Source organism: Mchenga conophoros, linkage group LG13, assembly GCF_057382185.1.
Source record: "Mchenga conophoros isolate Kocher_MC1m ecotype Shallow Benthic linkage group LG13, M_conophoros_male_GT1.1, whole genome shotgun sequence".
Taxonomy (NCBI): Eukaryota; Metazoa; Chordata; class Actinopteri; order Cichliformes; family Cichlidae; genus Mchenga; species Mchenga conophoros.
Window position 1 is genome coordinate 12,468,462 of NC_140538.1, and position 19,681 is coordinate 12,488,142.

The 19,681-nt window shown below is 42.8% G+C and overlaps 1 protein-coding gene across 3 annotated transcripts in view; it reads right to left on the reverse strand.

The window, feature by feature from the left end:
* Positions 1-18,227, reverse strand: part of ccser2a (coiled-coil serine-rich protein 2a) — a 53,156-nt gene extending 34,929 nt beyond the window's left edge. The window contains exons 1-5 of one of the 3 annotated variants that reach the window (XM_085296492.1): positions 17,972-18,227; positions 17,618-17,809; positions 7,292-7,383; positions 4,500-5,959; positions 4,199-4,410 (exon numbers count right to left, since the gene is read on the reverse strand). In XM_085296492.1, the coding sequence (XP_085152618.1) occupies positions 4,199-4,410; positions 4,500-5,959; positions 7,292-7,308 (1,689 nt within the window). In that variant the 5' untranslated portion in view covers positions 7,309-7,383; positions 17,618-17,809; positions 17,972-18,227. Of the gene's footprint in view, positions 1-4,198; positions 4,411-4,499; positions 5,960-7,291; positions 7,384-17,617 lie in introns of all 3 variants that reach the window. The other 2 variants (XM_085296494.1, XM_085296493.1) reach the window with 2 other exon arrangements.
* Positions 18,228-19,681: the final 1,454 nt, after the last annotated feature.

A 19,681-nucleotide genomic window follows, 5' to 3' on the forward strand; every position in this document is an offset into this window, starting at 1 on the left:
TTGGCACCATGAAGGCAGCATAATCTACAAGTAGGGCATAAAGTATATACACCGTATTTAGACAGAACTAAACGTAGACTTGGCTCTTGAAATTAACACTGCATACATTACATTGGGTATATTTTAGTCTTCCATTTCTTGGTAGAAAAAAATCAAAAGCCCTTTGAGGTCTGCAAGATGCTTGAATTCAAATTCAAATTCAAATTTTATTTGTCACGTACACAGTCATACACAGTACGATATGTAGTGAAATGCTTGGACAACTGCTCGTGACCTAAAGAAAACAAAAAAGGAAAAGGCTATGAATAAGATAGGAAATAAATATGAAAAATTAAAAAGGGTAAATTTAACTAGGAAGGAATAAAATATAAATTAAGGTTAAAAATGAAATAACTGTACAACACAAATTAGAATGAAGGGTAAATTTAACTGGGAAGAATAAGATAAAATATATAAATTAAAGTTGAAAATAAAATAACTGTACAACAAAATACACAATATAGAACTATATAAGAATGTATGAAGAAATCTAAATATAAATAAATATATACACAATAACAGCAGCTGTACAAGTATTAACTGGAAATGAAGAATATAGTGACCAGTGTTGTGCAAAAACAAAGTCCAGAAAGTCCAGTGTGTGTGTAAGAACCATATGTGTGGGTCAGTACTGTGTGGTGGTGTGATTGAGAGACCGTATCGCCTGCGGGAAGAAGCTCCTCCTCAGTCTCTCTGTGTTGGTCTTCAGGGAGCGGAATCGCTTTCCTGACCTCAACAGAGAGAACAGTCTGTTGTTGGGATGGCTGAGGTCCTTCACGATCTTCCTGGCCTTGGTCCAGCACCGCCTGCTGTAGATTGAGTGCAGGTCAGGGAGCTCGGAGCGGATGGTGCGCTCAGCTGACCGCACAACCCTCTGTAGAGCTCGTCTGTCCTGCATGGTGCTGTTCCCGAACCAGGTTAAGATGTTTCCCGCCAGGATGCTCTCTATGGTGCACGAGTAAAAGTTCCTGAGCACCTTGGAGGGCAGTTGGAAGTCTCTCAAGCGTCTGAGGTGGTAGAGACGCTGTCGGGCCTTTTTCACCACGGTGTTGATGTGACAGGACCATGACAGGTCCTGCGTGATGTGAACTCTGAGGTATTTGAAGCTGTCTACTCTCTCCACTGGGCACTCGTTGATGACGGGGGTCTGGTAGTTCCTCTCCTGCTTAGTGCTGAAGTCCACTATCAGCTCCTTTGTCTTACTGACGTTTAGAAGGAGGTTGTTCCTCTGGCACCAGTTCTCCAGATTCCTAATCTCCTTCAGGTAGGCCGTCTCGTTGTTATCAGAGATCAGGCCCACCACGACGGTGTCGTCAGCAAACTTGATGATGGTGGTGGAGCTGGTAGTGGCCACACAGTCATATGTGTACAAAGAGTACAGCAGGGGGCTCAGAACACACCCCTGGGGGGCTCCAGTGCTGAGAGTGGTGGAGGCTGAGACATGTCCGCCCATCCTTACTGCCTGTGGTCTGCCAGTTAGGAAGTTGGAGATCCACTGACACATAAATGAGCTGAGTCCCAGATGCTCCAGCTTGGTGGTGAGTGTGGAGGGAATTATGGTATTAAATGCAGAGCTGTAGTCTATGAAGAGCATTTTAACATAATTACCCCTTCTAGTGTCCAAGTGAGTGAGTGATGTGTGGAGGAGATGAGAGATGGCATCGTCTGTGGAACGATTTGGACGGTAAGCGAACTGTAGTGGGTCCAGTGTGTCTGGTAGTGAAGAAATGATGAAGTCTCTGACCAGGCGTTCAAAGCACTTCATCACTACTGAGGTGAGGGCTACAGGGCGATAGTCATTGAGAGAAGCAGGGTGGGGTTTCTTCGGGACAGGAACAATGATGGACTCTTTGAAGCATGTGGGGATCACCGACTGAGATAAAGAGATGTTGAATATCTCAGTGAACACAGGAGCTAGCTGGTATGCGCAGTCTCTTAGGATACGACCTGGGATGCCGTCTGGTCCTGCTGCTTTCCTGGTGTTCACTCTCTTGAAGGCTCTCCTTACTTCATGCTCGGAGATGACGAGCACGTTTCCGGTGCTGGCAGTATCTTCCTGTCTGCAGCCGTTAGCGCCGCTAACACTAGCATTGTTGGAGACCTTAGCTGCAGCCTCGAAGCGAGCATAGAAAGTGTTCAGCTCGTCTGCCAAAGTCACGGCCGCGTTCGTCATACCGGTTGTTGGTGCTTTATAGTCCATTATTGTCCTTAGTCCCCGCCACAGGCTCCTAGAGTCACTCTGTTGGAGTTGTGACTCTAGTTTCCTCCCGTAGCGCTGCTTCGCCTCTTTCACCGCCCTCCGCACGTTATATGACGCGGCTTTGTACGGGTCCATGTCCCCCGTCATGAGTCCCGTGTTGTAGGCAGCGGTGCGGGATCTCAGAGCGTCGCGGATGGTTTTATCCACCCACGGCTTCTGGTTGGGAAACGTTGTGATAGTCTTTGTCTCCACGGTATCATCCGCTAGTTTCCCGATGAATCCCACAACCGCTTCCGTAAACACGTTGACGTCATCGTCGGAGCTGTTTCTGAACATGCCCCAGTCTGCGTCATCGAGTGCGTCCTGTAACGCGGCCACCGATTGATCCGTCCAGCGCGCGACCTTCCTCTGAACCGGAACTTCCTGTTTCAGCCTTTGTTTGTATTTTGGCATGAGGAAGATGGCGGCGTGATCAGATTTGCCAAACGGGGGGCGGGATTGTGCCTTGTAGCCGTCCTCGACCGTAGTGTAGCAGTGGTCCAGTGTCCTTTCACCCCTGGTGGGGCAGGTGATGTGTTGATAAAAGTTCGGCGCTGCGCGTTTGAGGTTGGCGCTATTAAAGTCCCCCGTCACAATAAGCGCAGCGTCCCGGTGTTGTGTCTGGTGCTGTGTGAGTGCCTCATGCAGCTCGCATAAGGCGGTGACCGTGTCCGCTTGTGGTGGAATATAAACGGCACTTACAATGACCGATGTAAATTCCCGAGGTAGATAAAAAGGACGACACATGATGGACAGTAGTTCCAGATTTGGTGTGCAGGAGCGTGTGAGAGGAACAACGTTCGCACTGTTGCACCAGTTGTTGTTCACCATTAAACACACGCCGCCTCCCCTTGACTTCCCCGAGTCCCGTGTCCTGTCCATGCGGTGAACCGAGAAGAACTCGGCCGGCTGGATGGCGTGGTCCGGCACCGCTGGGTTCAGCCATGTCTCGGTGAAGCAGAGGAGATTGCAGTCCCGAATGTCTCTCTGGAACTTTATCCTGGCCCTGAGGTCGTCAAGCTTGTTCTCCAGTGACTGGACGTTGGCGAGCAGGATGCTAGGCAGAGGTGTGCGGTGTGCACGAGCTCTCAGCCTGTTCCTGACGCCGGCTCGCTTCCCTCTAGGCCGCCGCCGCTTCCCTTTGTTCTCCCTCGAGATCTCACTCGGCCAGCTCGGATCCGGAGTTAAAAACTTCGAATTGTGAGTACATTGTATACCAATAGAAACAAGAGTGTCACTGTCATACCTAATGTACCCAATGGTGATGATTTTGCCGATTTAGAAACGCTGAAAACTAACTTAAAAAACAAAGACAAAGAAAAAGTGGTCGGAGCAGTCGTGACGGCAGCCGACCTCACCGGCGCCATCTTAACTTAATTCTTGTCTGCAGAAGCCACAGAAATGTTAACAGACCATTTCTTTAATGTGTAGCAGGTCATGCTTAAAGGCTCAAAACCTTTACATTTCCTTCAACTCTCTCCTTCTTACTTGGAAAAAATCCAGTTCTCAGTCACACAAGCCTATTCTTTGCCAACTTTCAATCAGCTAAAGCAGAAGCTCTAAGTGTTCTCCGAGGTTTTTAGCCCGAGTAACCACATAATCGCTAAAGGGTTTTGGCTGCTCTCCACCTCTTTCATTTTCTAAAAAATGCTACTGAGCTATCTGCCAGTTGACTTAAAGGCAAGGAGGGGAAGATTGGCAGAAGAAGAACGCTTACTTTTAACACACATAATTGATTAATTATTCTTCAGAAATATGGATATCAAACTATTCCTTAATTTACTGTTAATTAGTTGCTTAAAATAATTTAAATTTCATATTTTTTTAAATCACAATCAGAGTAGAGTCAACTGAAAAAACGAATTGTGGGGTTTTTACATTTTTATGTAAAAACTAGTTAAAGGTGAAATGAGGACTTACTATGCTGTTCAGCTCTGAGTCATCATAGCTGTCTAACCGATGAGCCACAGGCCCCCCAAGGGGCTCAAGCCCCTCTTCATCCCACATGTAGGTTCCACCAGAGCTGTTGGAGGGTGACAGCTCCACAGATGAAATCTGGGGGGCATCAGTCTGCTCTGGAGATAGCATCAGTGATCCTTGGGACTCCTGCATAGGACTTTCTTCCTTATGACCTGCAACCACATAGACAAAAGGCTGAACAAACACCACAAAGGATAGCACTGTATCCATTTGAATTTGCTTTCCAAAGGGTGAATTTTACCAGTCAGATCCACAGACTCCCAGTCACTGGTCTCATTTAGGAGACTGTCTAGCTGGGCATCACTGGCAGCTTTTCTGTTGTCAGGCATGTCCCCATCACTGAAAACATCTCCCACACTGTCGAAGTCATCTAGAAACTCTTCACTGATGTCACCTCTCTCTATAGATGAAGCAGAAGATAAGGACATGTCTTCCAGGGTCTCGGCTGCTGTTTGGCCACCGCTTTCTCCTCCTTTTCCTTCTGCATTCCCAGAGCTTTTGTCACTTTCACTTTGAGATTCGACTTTGTCAGCCTTGTAGGTTGATTCATTCTCCAGTAGACCTACACAATCAGAGGCAGTTGAAGAGCTGATATCCTCCTTAATGTTACCTGGTAAAAGAGACTTCTGCTGTTTAGCCTGCCCAGTTCGGGGCAATTTGTAGCACAACGACACCCCACTGCTAGCCATTGACTTGGTCAACACACTACTGGGGAGCAGAGCCTTCCTTAAAGTACGAGGAGTAGTTGGTGTCGTAGTGATCAAAGGGCCAGGCAGAGAGGACGCAACTGATGAATTTTTGTTGTACTGAAGTCCTCCAACCCCACCTAAACCACCTAAACCTCCAAGGCTGCCATGCAGTCCTAAACCCACTCTTCCATTACTCAGTTGAGGGGGTTTGACAAAACTACTCCGAGGAGGCCGCAGCTGAGTGTTGGCCAGAGGCTTGGCTAGTTCCACAGCCCGATTAAAAGAGAAAGACCGTATCATAGGCTCACTGGTGGGCGAGGGAATCTGTTTAAAGTGAGTGAAACTATTTGAACGAACCATGTTGTCCAGTGCTACAATCTTCAGGCTCTCACTGGACTGGGATAGGCTGTCTTGAGAGTTGCTTCTGGTAGAGCTAGAGCCTAACCTTGGTCGCACAAGCCGAGACTCCAACCCTGTCTGAGTAGGAATGCTTGCACTATTACTACCTGTTTTAGAACTTCCATTCATGGGGCTCTGCCCTAACTTGGTCCCAACTTTGGGAGTCATCTTTGAGGATTGCTTTTGAATAGCCTTTGGGCTGGAGACAGCCACCATCAAAGAGCCTGATCTGCCCATCTTAGGTGTTGCTGGAGAGCCATTCTTTACTTCCTTGATCACAGAGGGAAGCTGTGTCTGAGCCTTGTCTTCACTTTCATCCTCAGGGGCAGTGGGAATGGATGGACTAGAGGGGTTTACCCCCTCATCTCTCTTCAATTTTAGGGAAAAGGGTGACGCCTGGATCACACCATTTGGGCGTGTTGCTGATGGAGTAACCTTGCCATCTTGCGTAGGGGTGGCTGGATGTGCAGAACCATTAGAAAGGGCACTGGCGCCACTAGTTGAGGACCGTCCACTGAACTTAGGCAGTCTGGATACCATGGCAGACCTGATGGATGCTTTTTCTTCCATTAGATGCCAACCAAGGCATGGAGCGGCATGGAATTTTCCACAGCTGAGAAAAAAGAAAATTGACATAAAAACAGAATAACATGTGATTAGAGTGTCCATAACTTTACTTAGTGATAAAGTATCACACGGTAAAACATTTGAATTAATCACTAGTCTTTTAATAATTCTTATTTTTATATCCATGCTGCTGTCTAAATATCAAAACAAACTGTCTAAATAAAAGAAAAACAAATCACACCCCTCCCCCGCAATTCTTATTATCTGTCATTCAAAAAAAAAAAAACTACTTTTATTTTTTTAAATAATGTCAGAAATCAGTATCAGTGAACTCTTGGTTATTTATATAATTACAAAATATGTTAATTTGACTTTCGTGTGTTTTTCTTGTCATCAACACAAACCTGCAGTGGATCTGTGATGTTCAGTGTAATAACCTATTCAGCTGAAAACCATGTTGCACTATCTAACAGATCTGTATAGTCACTAATTGTTTTGATACTTTTCTAATGCTTATCCCACTTGGAGTTGTTATTATAACAGAGCATCTTTTCCTGTGAGTGACATCAAAGCCTACTAATGAAAGCCCAACCCAGAAAGCAGAATGCCAAACGCAGTTAAGATACTGCAACTAGCAAATGCACTCAGATGCACAAGCACACACATGCAATTGCGTGTTCTCATCAGCAATGCTATTATAATTATCTTGTAATTATCCAGTAATAGTGCTAAAGATATTCCTTTCCACCTGTCGCAACGGTTGCAATCTTCTTTTCATAGACTGTTTACTGTGAGTGGAATTAGGAATTAATCTGGCACGCATGGGGACCTGAAACTTTGTCACGCCAAGTTTGTCTTGGTGTGTGCATGCAGACCCTCGGGAAACAAAAAGGCTCTGCCCTTTCAGCTGTCTCATAACCACAAATTTGAATCCCACATGGTAAATCTGACGTCTCTTCACTGAACTCTGCTGGAAACATTTGTGAATGTCTTAGATATTTCTTAGAACTACTGAGATTAAGTAAATGTATTAAGATTAATAACAAGTTCATAGAGTGAGCTTTAATTTTTTTTAGAGGTTTACAGATGAATAGCCCTGCACCTGGCACTGGTTTTGGAGAATTTGCTTCCAAACTGTCTCGCCAATGAAAAAAAAAGAAAGAAAAGGAAAGAAAAAGTGGGTAAATTGGTAGACACTGCCTGTGGGACAGGGGGAAACCAGAGCTGGGAAGGTGGCCAACATAATGAATAGTGAATGGAGGATATACAGTATTAAAGCCAATGAAGGGAGAATACAAGCCTGTTCCCTCTGGCTCATTGTTTGATTCATTCAGTTTCAATCACCCATGTGACAAGTGTACATGTGTTGGTGGTGTACCTGTATGTTATATCCATCTGGCTAGGGAATACTACAAATTGAAAAGTTGGTGATACCCAGATGGCTGGTGTAGTTAGCAGAAAGCAAACAATCTGTGTAAGGAAACAAAGCAGTTACCAAAACTAAGTGCCAACAGAAAAAAAAAACCTACTGTTACACCAAATGTTATTTAAAAATTACAAGTTATCGTTCAAGAAAAGCTTATTGTGTTGTAACTTTGTGGCAGATCAGGAAGTACCCATGAGTGGATCCCCTGACAAACTGTCACACAGCTACAAACACACTTACGGGAGCAATAATTCAATCAACTCTGAAGAGGTGGAGGGGGTGTGCTGAGTCACAATATGGATCTCCTAGCTTGGAAAAACCTCTCTGCTACAGTGTCCCGCATTCCTATACAGGAACACGTGCTCAAACAGACTCTGCCACGGAAGTGTCTGGCAATGCTGCCTTCCTAATCTGTTTCACAAACACACATGTGTTTAGATGCAAAATGCACACACTTACACACAGATGAAAAAAAAAAAAATCAGGTCAGCATGTGCAGGCAGGGCAACCAAAGCCTCTTTGCCCTGGAGGGGGTAGTGACTACGCCTGTCTGTGTTTAATGGGTGGTGATTAGACTAAGGGTTTTTGCAACTGTCAGTGGCCTCACAACATTTCCAGTTTCATTCATATCTACAGTGGCAAGTCACTACCACATAGCAGCAAACTCACACAGCAAATGTGGCAAATACTTGTTCATCTGGGTCGTCTCACCCATCACTCAGCCACTGAAAGTTATAATCAGTAAGCTGCTGCCTGTTTATAGAGATGCAGCAAGGAAAAATAACACCGTTGAGGTTTTGACCTTTTATTAACCGCAAGGCAAGTGTATCAAAAAATTCAAACAAGTGACCTTAAAACATTTAAATAACTACAAATCAACAGGCAAATAATGTCCTATCATCAAGGCCTTGTACGAGTTAGCATTCAGATGGGTATTGTCTATATAAATTTTTCTATACTTTAAAATATACAATAACCCCGTTTTTGTTGGCTGAATAATTTCAAAGTGAATGGCCTTTTACCAATTTCTATGCACAGAATAGCCTTCCCAACCGGCTCTATTCCAATAAAAAGTACAAAGACAAAGGTCAGCACAACAAAGCCACAAATAAACAAAATCCTAACTGACTGACACACATTCAGAAGTAGCGCAGTAAACCGTGCAGACCATCTGTCAAACGCTCATATCTGGAGACTTGCCCCTCCCCCACAGCCAAGTACTGGTAAAAAAGTAAATATCCCTTTGCTGAAATCAAGTATGAGGTCTGAACTATAACTATATGGTTCTTATGTGATTCCAATAGTAAAATAGCCCAGGAATAGTCCAGCTGTCAGGATTATTAGCATCCTTCCCTGAACTGAAAAATGATGTCACGGGAAAGCAAAATATTGGGTTTACAGAGTGAAGCTGTAAAAGATTATGTTCATCTCGATGTCCAAAGCATCATTATATCATTATAATAAATTATCTGTGATATGCAAAAGCAAGCAGAAGAAGGGTTGACAGGAGTAAGCTTAAACTAGAAAAGACAGGGACATTCACGTAAGTGCAATTAGAATGGGAGAAACAGAAGGACGAGACTCGAGGCACACTTTTCCTACAGAGAGATCCTCTGCTGGACAGATAGCTTAGCATCCAGTGATCCCTGTGTGTGAAATGAACAGTAAAGTGACATGACATCTTTTCTTCCTCTCTGTCCCAGAGGGATGGTGCACTTTATTTCATAGTGACAGTCAGGGTATTTGGCCTTCCTTCAATTCAAACTCAGAGGACAGCCATGCAGAAAGCACCCGACAGAGGAGCAGGAAGGCTGAAAAATTTGATCTGGATTAGTAAGGTCGTTCATTTCTCTTCTGGCAAAGCTTTCACTTTTGATGCGCACACATGCACCCAAACTAGAAAGATGCATTCTTCAGGAGTAACAGGATGGATGCAGATAGGATGCGACAGCCTGGAGCGATGATCTATTGGGTCATTGGGGCTACGCATGAATGGAGGTGCTCTACTACACACAGTAAATCCCCCATTCCTGCTGTTTATCCCCATAGCTAATCTGTCCCTAACTCCCAGTGCTCATAGTTCCCTATCATTACAAAGCCTCCATACCATCTCTCTAGAGAGCAGTACGTCAAGCTACATCCATCTTTTTTTTCCTCTTCTAGCTTTCCATCAGCAGACTTAATAATTTAAGGGATGAGAAGTTTTTTTTGATTTTATTCAAACTCTGCAATAAGTATACTACAGCATAAGGGATGTCAAGGAAGATGTAATGTTTCTGGTGGGATTCTTATCAATATTTTTACTAATTGTACTCATGCACTAACCTTACAATCCAAAGTCACGAGATTCATTTTCATTTTCTGTCTTTCTAACGAAAATACTGTTAGGTCATTTTTCAAAGTGGCACATTTTAAGCAGTGTTTAAGTTGAAGGGGTTGAAAGCAACAACTATATTACCTCATGTGGGACTGAACAAAAACAATAACATCATAAAAATAAACAAATCTGTAGCCTACTACACTACTTTCCATAACTCAACTGACACATTATCCCTGTCTGAAGAGCACAGTATGTCATCCAGCCTGCTCTACTGTGTGAGAATAAAGCTCTGAAGTGTATGGGCCACCCCAGCCATCCCCATTCAACCTCTATCTTAAAGCAGTTTTACCATCAACTCAGTCATTTAGGAACTGTGTCAACCAACTAAATTACATTTTAAAAACGAAAATGCACAGCCTAAGCAACTTCACACAGCACTGAATCAAAACCAAAGTGCAACCTCATTTGCATATATTGACTGAGTCTAGAGTCTCACTGGAGTAATAACTAGGCCAGTCATCTGGACAGAGCAGTTGTGGGTCATAGCTGTGTCCCTGAAGAGATTAACAGAGTGCCATTAGAGAAGGCTAATAGAATGAGACAGGGTTGAAAGTAACGCTGGCGCTAGACTAATGTGTATTGAGTGGAAGCAATACTGGGAAGAGCTGCACTGATGTTAAAGGATGCTAATCCAATGACAAAGCACTGAGAATTTGGTAATGTTCTATACTAAAACGTGGCAGATCAAATGACAGAGTGCAACAGAGGAAACAGTGAGTGCAAGAGAGGGGAGCAAGATAAGGTGTGGCAAGCCACGGCACTGAGATCTACAGCTAGACCACAACAAGCAAAGACAAAATCACATCATCACATCAGTGCATCTTTCAGTGAGACTCATCTAATCTATTCCCTAATGTGCATCACAGAAAAGTAGATTAAAAACTATTACCTTAACTTGGTGAATTTATGTTGAGTTGTTCATCATTTTTATCCCCAAATTAATCAACAAGGGGAGAAATAAATGCAGTCAAGTGGATCTACACTTTGTTTCCTCCATCATCTAAACTGAAAGTAAGGTAGCAGCAAAAGAAAGTAGAGCACAGGAAAAGGAAGACACCCTTCAAAGGTTGAGCTGTATGCTGCCCTGCTCTGTCTTTGCATGTGTGCCTGAGTATGCGTGTAAAGTGACGTGTGTGGCGCGAGCGCTGATGGGTGTGTGGGTGGAGAGAACAGAGCCTTTATGAGGGCGTTAATATTTGATGGGGAATCTTTTAGGGATCCTACTCAGTGTGCTGTGAAAGGAGAGGAGAGCAGAGGAGAGAAAACACACCAAAAATATGATCCGCAATATGTTAAAAAGACCAAAGTCACATAATCGCCCCCAACACAGGAAGGCTTATCTACAAGCTGAAGAAGCAATTTACAGAATGCTGCCCTATGCTATCATGAGATCACCAGAGGGAATAATCAAGGAAACAGATCCTGCCTCCAGTAAAGAGAAATATACTGTGGCTCTTGTAAAGCTCCACTGTGAATTCAATTTACTTCCACTCATTTCATGGTCAACACAGCATACTGGTTCCATTCAGTCAACCATTTCTGTTAAGTGCTGGCAGTAAAACCATTCGAGCACTGCCACTTCATCCTGTTGGGTCTGTGATCTCACATGCCTTGATAAGTCCCAGCATGGAGTCTAAAGCAATGGTCATTATAACAGCAGCAGAACTGGAGGCTAACATACAGGATTTCTAAAGCATAAATAAGGTTTTACTTTGTTTCACTCAACGCTTTTGCCAGATGGCTCAATATAAATCAGCTGCTCTGCCTGTATGTAATTACACCAGAGGTGCAAAGTAGATAACTGTCAAGCTATTTTGAGCCAAAAATACTTTCTATTAAGGCTGAATGGCAGTTGAGGATACTGTTGTGATGCGACACTGATTTGGGATATATTTTAAACATTCAACCATCACACTGCCAAAGAAAGTCTGAACCAAACTGAGTCATACTGCTGACTAGTCACGACACACAGAGACACCTTTTGAAAAGTTCTCATAATCTACCCTGAGTCATCCTTTACAAAAACACCCCTTTCTGAGGTGTGGAAGTCTTGGTGGCACTTATATAACTCTAATTATGTTCTCTATCATAACAGGACAGATGTCAGCTCTCCCATTCTACCAACACCAAGCTGTATATTCGAGGTTTGGTATATACGTTTGACATGCATAGAGGGACATTTCTCTGTCTTCTCCCTCCCTCCTTACATGACCTTCACTTGAACCATCCTGTGAGAACACTGCAGTGCAGCTGACAGCCCCATTTAATTCCCAACTTATGATTGGCCACAAGGGTGAGAACGGCTGATAAGTGTCACCAAGCAACAGCGCAGATGTCAGTCATTGTCAGCGAGGTCATTAGAGCTGTTCAAAAGCAGTCAGAGGCTGGTTTTTGAAGTAAGTCCACATAAAACCATATTACTGTGTGGTCACACAAGCTAGGCACTGAATAACTATACCACTGGGCGACCTGCAGTTTCAATTTAGTCATAAACGAGTAAAAATGTGGCTCAAATGAAGTCACTGCACAGTGAGGGGTTTCTGTCAGGGACGTATTTACACCTACGATAAAGCCTGGAGGGTTTCAGTGCAATTTAGCGTTGCACTTGACTAACACTATCCCTCTAGATTAATCCTAACCTGGATTTTTCTGCTGGTACAAGGCATATGTGAAATCACTAGCACGAAATTAGTCATAAACAGGTATCCAGTGCTGCACTGAAAACCTCCTCCTTGCTTTGGTTGCTAGCAGGTTGCTGTGGTCACATTAGATTGCATGGAAGATGCTGACTTGTCTGTAAATACACACAATCTGCACAATCCACCAAGCACAACCTGTACTTTTAAAGTAAACATTCTCCATTTCTGGTTTCTGGTGCATTTTTTCAAGTTTTAACGCAGCTCCGGACAGCAAATGGCATGTGTCTGCAGATAAACTTTAATGCAAACTATGGCCCAACGTGGCAATCTGCTAGCAACCAAAGCCATCACAAAGATATTTTTGGTGCAGTACCTCCTTTGAAACTGATTTCACCTTGTGACAGCTAGCAACCTCCAGAAACCACTCACCATCCAGGTGAAGAACCGGTAAACATTTCTTCCAAGCAAGGGTGATACAGACTGGTCAGTACACCTGTGTACTGAGGCCTTAATTACTAGATATGACACACATTTGATAACTTAAAGGTTGTAGTTGTTTTTTCTAACCCATTCATTAATTTTTTTTTCTTTCATTTATCCAATTCAGGGTTGCTGATGGGCTGTAGCCTATCCCAGCTGCCATTGAACAAGAGGTGGGGTACACCCTGAACAGGTCGCCAGCCAACACAGAGAGACACGTAACCATTTACACTAACATCCACACCTATGGCCAATTTAGGTGATTTAGCCCATGTTATTCTCTGGATGATATCAGAGCAATGGCATAACACTCTTTACTTTATCAACAACTCTTAAAACAGACATGGGTTCTCAAAATTTCCAGCTTATCTTAGGGCCTCCCCCATGGAGTCGTTGACTGGAACAGTCAGTTAGAAGAATCCCACCTAAAAAAAACCTGTTCCTCAGTAAACTGAGCCTTCACCCACACAAGGGGCGAAGGCTGATGATGTGAAGTGAAGTGGATATGCTGCTACCCACATGACATATGAACAGAGTATTCTCTTCATCTGTCTCAAGTAAGCTTGCTAGAAAATTAACAAAGAACACAGGGCATACACACTTTACAATGTTACTTCCTGGCACTAGACTTTATTTGCTGTATACATAATGTTTGGCACAGCTACGCTATCTTGTGGAAGAAGGGGATTCTCATTGTACACAAAAGAGCAAAAAGCAAAAACAACTCTGACTCATGCACCACTTTGCTGAGAGAATAAGCACAAAAAGCACATTTTGTAGATGCAAACAGGCCTGCTGTACCCTATACCACCTCTAACCTCTTCCTTACTAACCCTCATGGGACATACATAGCAGAAAGAAATCAAGATAGGAGAGAACTGTGGCTTTTAAAAAATAAAGCAATGTTTTCCATGACAGCCAACAGAAAGGTCGCAAAGATGAGACATACGTCTAAACAGTAAGCTTTTAATAGTTGTTCCTATTGGATTTATCCCGTGAATGGATGGTACAATGCTATTAGGTCAGCTTCCTCTATGACCCACTTCCCTCTTTCCTGTGCCGCCTCCTTTTCTACTCACTCTATCAGGCTGGCTGTCTCAACAAACACTTCTCCCAATCACTACTTTTTTTCTTTAGACAGCACATTTTTATTTAGTAGTTATCAAACAGTCTCTGTAAAACCAGGTAGAACAAAGCATCCACATATCAAATGCGGCCACTGCTGGCAGTTAACGTTCGCAAAATGCTTTGTGTCCATTTTCTCATCGTCTGTAAATATTAAGTCAACTAGAGGGGAACCAATCTAAAAGAGTCCTGAGATAATAGAGAAACATTTCCATTCACCTCAGGAGCTTTGTGGAATAAAGTGAATGGATACTCGTACTTCTATGTCCCCCTGCTGTGTAATTTTCTTTGAAAAACAGAAAGGCACCACAGCACAATGAAATCCATTATCTGCTCAAGTAAGATGATGCTATTGCGGCTGTGCCTGCCACGCAAACAAGAGTATCTGAATATCACATTCATGTCTGTGCAGGTAATTGCCGAGGCTGACATTTAGAACTGCATTTCTTTTTCCCTTTAAGGAGGGTATGAGTAATGAGTCAGATCTCACAATTACACAACCATCAGATCCAGAAAAGGAAATGCACTATGTAAAATAATACTACTTATAAAGTGAAAGTTTCCCTAGGGAAATAAAAGTTTAAGAGTGACATGATATGGCACTGCTTAAAGGCTAAAAAGGGACGATGTGCCAAATGAAACTGGTGCAGTAACATGAGTACAGAAACACTCGGGCAGCTTTCATGAAATGGGCACTGCTCTGGAAATAAGCCATCGTGTCTGAGAATAACACCCATTTTCAGCAGATGCTTGCAAATTACAGCCAGTCCCATATGGTAATTGAGAATGACTCAGCAGTGATTGTGGAGGCAGGCAGAGAGCAAATGTTCAACCTCATAACAGAGTCCACAATCCTCAGCACATGGCCGGTGTCTGATCCTGGGGACATAACCACTCTATATCACATGACTCAAAGCCTTGAAGGATTACCGAAGGAGACTTAAGAGTTTGAAGGAGAGTGATCGCACGACCTGTTGTAGTGAAAGTTAAAATCGATTATATCACCTGATGCCAAACTGAGAGTAACTAAAGGAAGGCCATACAATCCATGCACAATTCATTCAAATATTCAGATTTTGATTTGTTTGGTATTCATGTGGTTTCAGTTTGTCACTCACTTTTCCATGGCTCACACACATAAGCTCATTTGTTTCCAGGAACTATTATGTTAAAAGTTACTTGTGTGTCCCACATAACCAAATGAGCAAAATTTAACAATAATTCATTCATTTTTTTAATTTATTCAGTAATTATTGTACTTGGCAGGTCAGCAGGACTTTTTAGGGGGGGCTGTAGATGAACGTAGCACATGTCAACAGAGACAAATACCAAACATGCTTAAAAAAAGCTTAGAAAACTGTCTAACTATTTTTTTAGATGCTGATTTTCCATAAACTCTGATATTATTCAAAAGATAAACACCAGAAATGTTAATTTATGCAGTTCTGTTGTTTTCTCTGTCATCCTGACACCAGGATCATGCTACAAACGAAACAGCATATTCTGTGTTTTGTTAAACTTGTAATGAATGTACAGTATACACATTTAGTAGGTTAAAAGTTATAACAATGTTTTTTGTTTTGTTTTTATGTCATAGAAAGCAAAGTGTGGCACTTTGTCACACTGACTCACTGAAACACATGAACCGACCACTCTAAACACAGCCTTTGCTTTTCCACATATGCCACATGGATCTGTCTGCTGTAAAACATACTTCCATTTTAAGTCAATATCTTAATAATATTATGACATCATCCAGCCAGCAATTACACACATCTGCTGTCAACGCCCTGCACTGTGTTCATAATTATGCCTGGTTAAATACAATTTTTGGAGAAAAAGAACACAAGGGCTCTTCAACCAACTGAACCACTCCCAAACACTTAACTGATTTTATTTACTGATGCTTTATAGAAGAGAAAATATCAACCTACACAAGAAATTTCCAGCACATTACCTTCTAGTGCATGCAAAATTAGGATTTATCTCCCAACTCAGCCATATGATCATTCATTCTTATTCTCTCAGTATTTCGACGTTGTCTTTTCATACTTTCAAAAGCTTTCCCTAAAGATGCCTAAAAGGGCCTTGCTGATCTTTGAAGGACACTTTAACTCCAAGGACTCTGTGTTTATCCATCAGAGATTCTGTGTCAACACTTTACTACGTATGGAGCTATTCCAATCCTGTAAACATCTGCAGTCTTACCGAGGGAATAACAGAACTGATAAGCGTGGCTAAGTATAGCTCTAATGACAGGCCACATACAGCGAGAGAAGAGGGCAAAGAGGATCAGAGAAAAGTCAAAGTCAAATCAAGTTCCTTGGCTCTATGAGGAACACACATGAAAACCTGCACAATGTGGTTGAGCATAAATGTCAGAAAACCAGAGATGTGGACTAAGTATAACACCCACAGCAGACAGGACTGGAAACAGCTCATGTCTTAAAGTATAAGGAGTTGTGTAGGGCTCATCTTGCTTAACGCTTACGTCTTCATCCTCCACCTGTGATTTCTGGTATTACTGTATAAATAACACTTATCTGTGCTGTACATAGTGATTTTTCAGCATTTTACGACCCTGTCACCCTCGAGGTTGCACTTCAAGAGCGCTATGGTGTCTTGGAATGACTGCTACTCCCAGGGTAGTGGGACAAATGTGTGATTTCACAAACAGCCACATTACAAAATACACTGATGCTGACAGTTAAGGCAGGCCAAAGAGACACAGCAGTTTGGGTGGTCCACTCTTCAGCAGACGTTCAGCTGTTGTAGAGTGGAATCAGATTGTAAACACACCCTCAGCCAAGGTGGCGCTCCAGGATCCTAGCCAACAGGTGTCCAACGTACACACTCATGGATCAGCATGTGCGTTCGTGTTTGTGTGTGCGTGACCCCACCCTAACACCGGACAAACCAGACTGATGTTCATCTCGCTTACACTAAGGGCAATCGGTCACGCCTTATCCTAATGTGTACTGGCGCTGATGCCACGGCGCTTTACACTGTCTGGCCTGTTATAGATCACAGCCTAAAATGGCACACACACACACACACCTCATGGTAAAGACTTGAACTGTCAGCAACTACAGTCGAGGTATAAAAATATGAATTTGAAGGCTCCACTGCACGGTCGCTTATAAAAACCCTGCTTGAATTTACACCCTTGTCTGCTGCATGTAACTTTAAGATCATCTATGAGTCATCTTCAGTTACCCTTAATTCCTGGCATGTCCATGAGCAAGGTATCTCAATGGTAAATCTCAAGGAAGCCAGATTTCCCTTTAAGCATTAACTATTTAGGTACCCAACAGGCTGTGAGACACTTGACAAGCAGCAGTGCTCCAGAGTAGCTAAAAATTCCAATTTCTGTTTGTATTATGCAATAAAGAACATTCCTATGGTGCACAAAGGTCTTATCATCCTTATTCACGGTACAGTGACTCTCACGGCATGTTATGACTGTGGAGGGTGTTGTTGGAAAGCATGGCCTCCTCTGCCTCACAGATGAAGACCAATTCACATCTTTGAAAATAAGGGCTCTATAGGCACACATACTGGAAACAATTTCTATTGTTGTCACGTCATTTCACAGCTAAAACAAGACTTGTGTAAGCTAATACGGACTGTCCATTGGACTGTCATTAGACTTACCTAAATGATGCCGTTACAAGCGTGTTTATCGCCTCGTGGTTGGTTGAGGGAACCGTCTACTTGTTCGTTGTCTTTTAAACAACATGGTGTTACAAAGTGAGCGGCCGAGAAGAGGTAGCAAGTCCTACAGTTTCGCGTTTGAAACTAGCTCACCGCAGAGATGCACTGGTGAAGTTAAGGCTAGCCCGTAGCCTGTAATCATGACACAAGTTTAACGGTTATCGCTACAGCCGATGCATCACAAAGAGTTATTTGTACTAAACAAATCAGCAAGCTTACACTAAGTGCTTGAAGATAGCTTATAAATAAATAAATTTTAAAAAATCGTCTTTCTCTTTAGTATTTCCAGCATACCGTTAAAAACAGCCCGAAGCAACTGTACCACTATCCGTGAGTTACACTGACAGCAAACATCGACCAACTGATGATACCGACACTGAAAACGGGTCGTCCGCAAAGCGGCAGGCGAGCTTTAACGACAACACGGCCATGTGGACCGAAAGAAATCCTCACACGAAGCAACACCTGGGCTTGTAAATAAACTAACCACAGCAGGAACCCCCCGCAAAGTTCAGTGTACAGACGGAGTCCCCCCAAAGCGCCTTCTCATTCGACATCCTCCCCTCGCTTTCGAGGGGGCGGAGCGTGTAGATGTCACCTGGGACTTTGCACGCTAATCTGCAAGCTTGGGTTGCATCTCTCTTTGCTAGGTGTTATTGAAGTCCTGTGAGTCAATTTCTGTCTCTGGCATTAATTTAATTCGCTCTTATGAGTTTATATTAAGTTGTAAGCTTTCAAATAAAAAGTAAACTACAGCTTGGTAGCCGCACGTGTGACGTCAGACCCATAGCTGAGCGTGCAGGGCTGTGCTAAATCTGTTTACTAGCCACAAAGGACACTACGTTTGCACCAATGACTGTAGAAAATAGTTTTCTATTTCCCTTTTAAAGGCCCAAACAACTTGGGCCTTTAAAACCCCCCTTTTGTTTTGAACCTCCATTCTGAAAGGGAAATAGTATTAAGTGTATTTTTCCCAGTTGGCAAGACAAACTGAATCTTAAGTGTTAAACTTACAGGGGGCTGAGTGGATGTGCAAAATTTGCGATTTTACTCTTTTTTCTTTTTCTTAATAAAATGTACTGCTAATTGCTTAAAATAATTCTACCTCTGAGAAAACTGAGAAATGATTCCTTGAATTACTACTTATTACAACTAAGGTATGGAGAAGAACCTCTCTGAATACACAATGCATTAAACCTTGAAGCAGGAGCAGAAGACCACATTTCTTCTGCAAGATTCAGATTGTACGGTGATGGTGGTGTAATGTGTGGAGATATTTTTTGGCACATGTTGGGCCTCTTAGTGACAAGTGAACATCATTTAAACAACACAGCCTGCCTGAGTAATGTTGCTGACCATGTCCATCCCGTTATAACGACTGTGTACTAACTGTGGTCTTATCAGTGTACAAAGCTTAAATAATCTCAAACTGATTTCTTGAACATGACAGTGAGTTCACTCACTCACATGACTTCCTTTGAACTCTAGTGGACTTTATTGAATCTATATTACCAAGAACTGAAGCAGTTTAAAAGGCAACGAGGTGTTATTCAACAGCTGACGTTCCCTAAACTATGTAAAAGCTTGGCCTGCCTCAATAACACTCTGGATAAAGACCTGCAACACAATTTAGCACACTCAAGTGTCACTGTGCTTTGAGGGCTCAGGTGGAGTAGCAAAACACTATTTAAGAACCAGTCCATTTGCTATTTACCATGTCAACTTTTTCCATTATCACAGTTAAGTAGTGGAAACTGAAAAATCAGAATGCAAGCCAGAAAGTGAAATAGTTTTTCTTACATGAGACTACATCCACATTTGTATGATGTGAACTCAAATAAACGAAAAGGTTAAAGGTCATTAACTGAAACCCAAGGGAGTGTGGATCTGAAAATGAAAGTTAAGATAAAGAACATAGTGGGTGTTTATAGTGGTACACATTTTAATTGTTTGAGCATCTGTGTGCTTGGAGATAATCATCTGAAAGAAAACACAAAGATGATC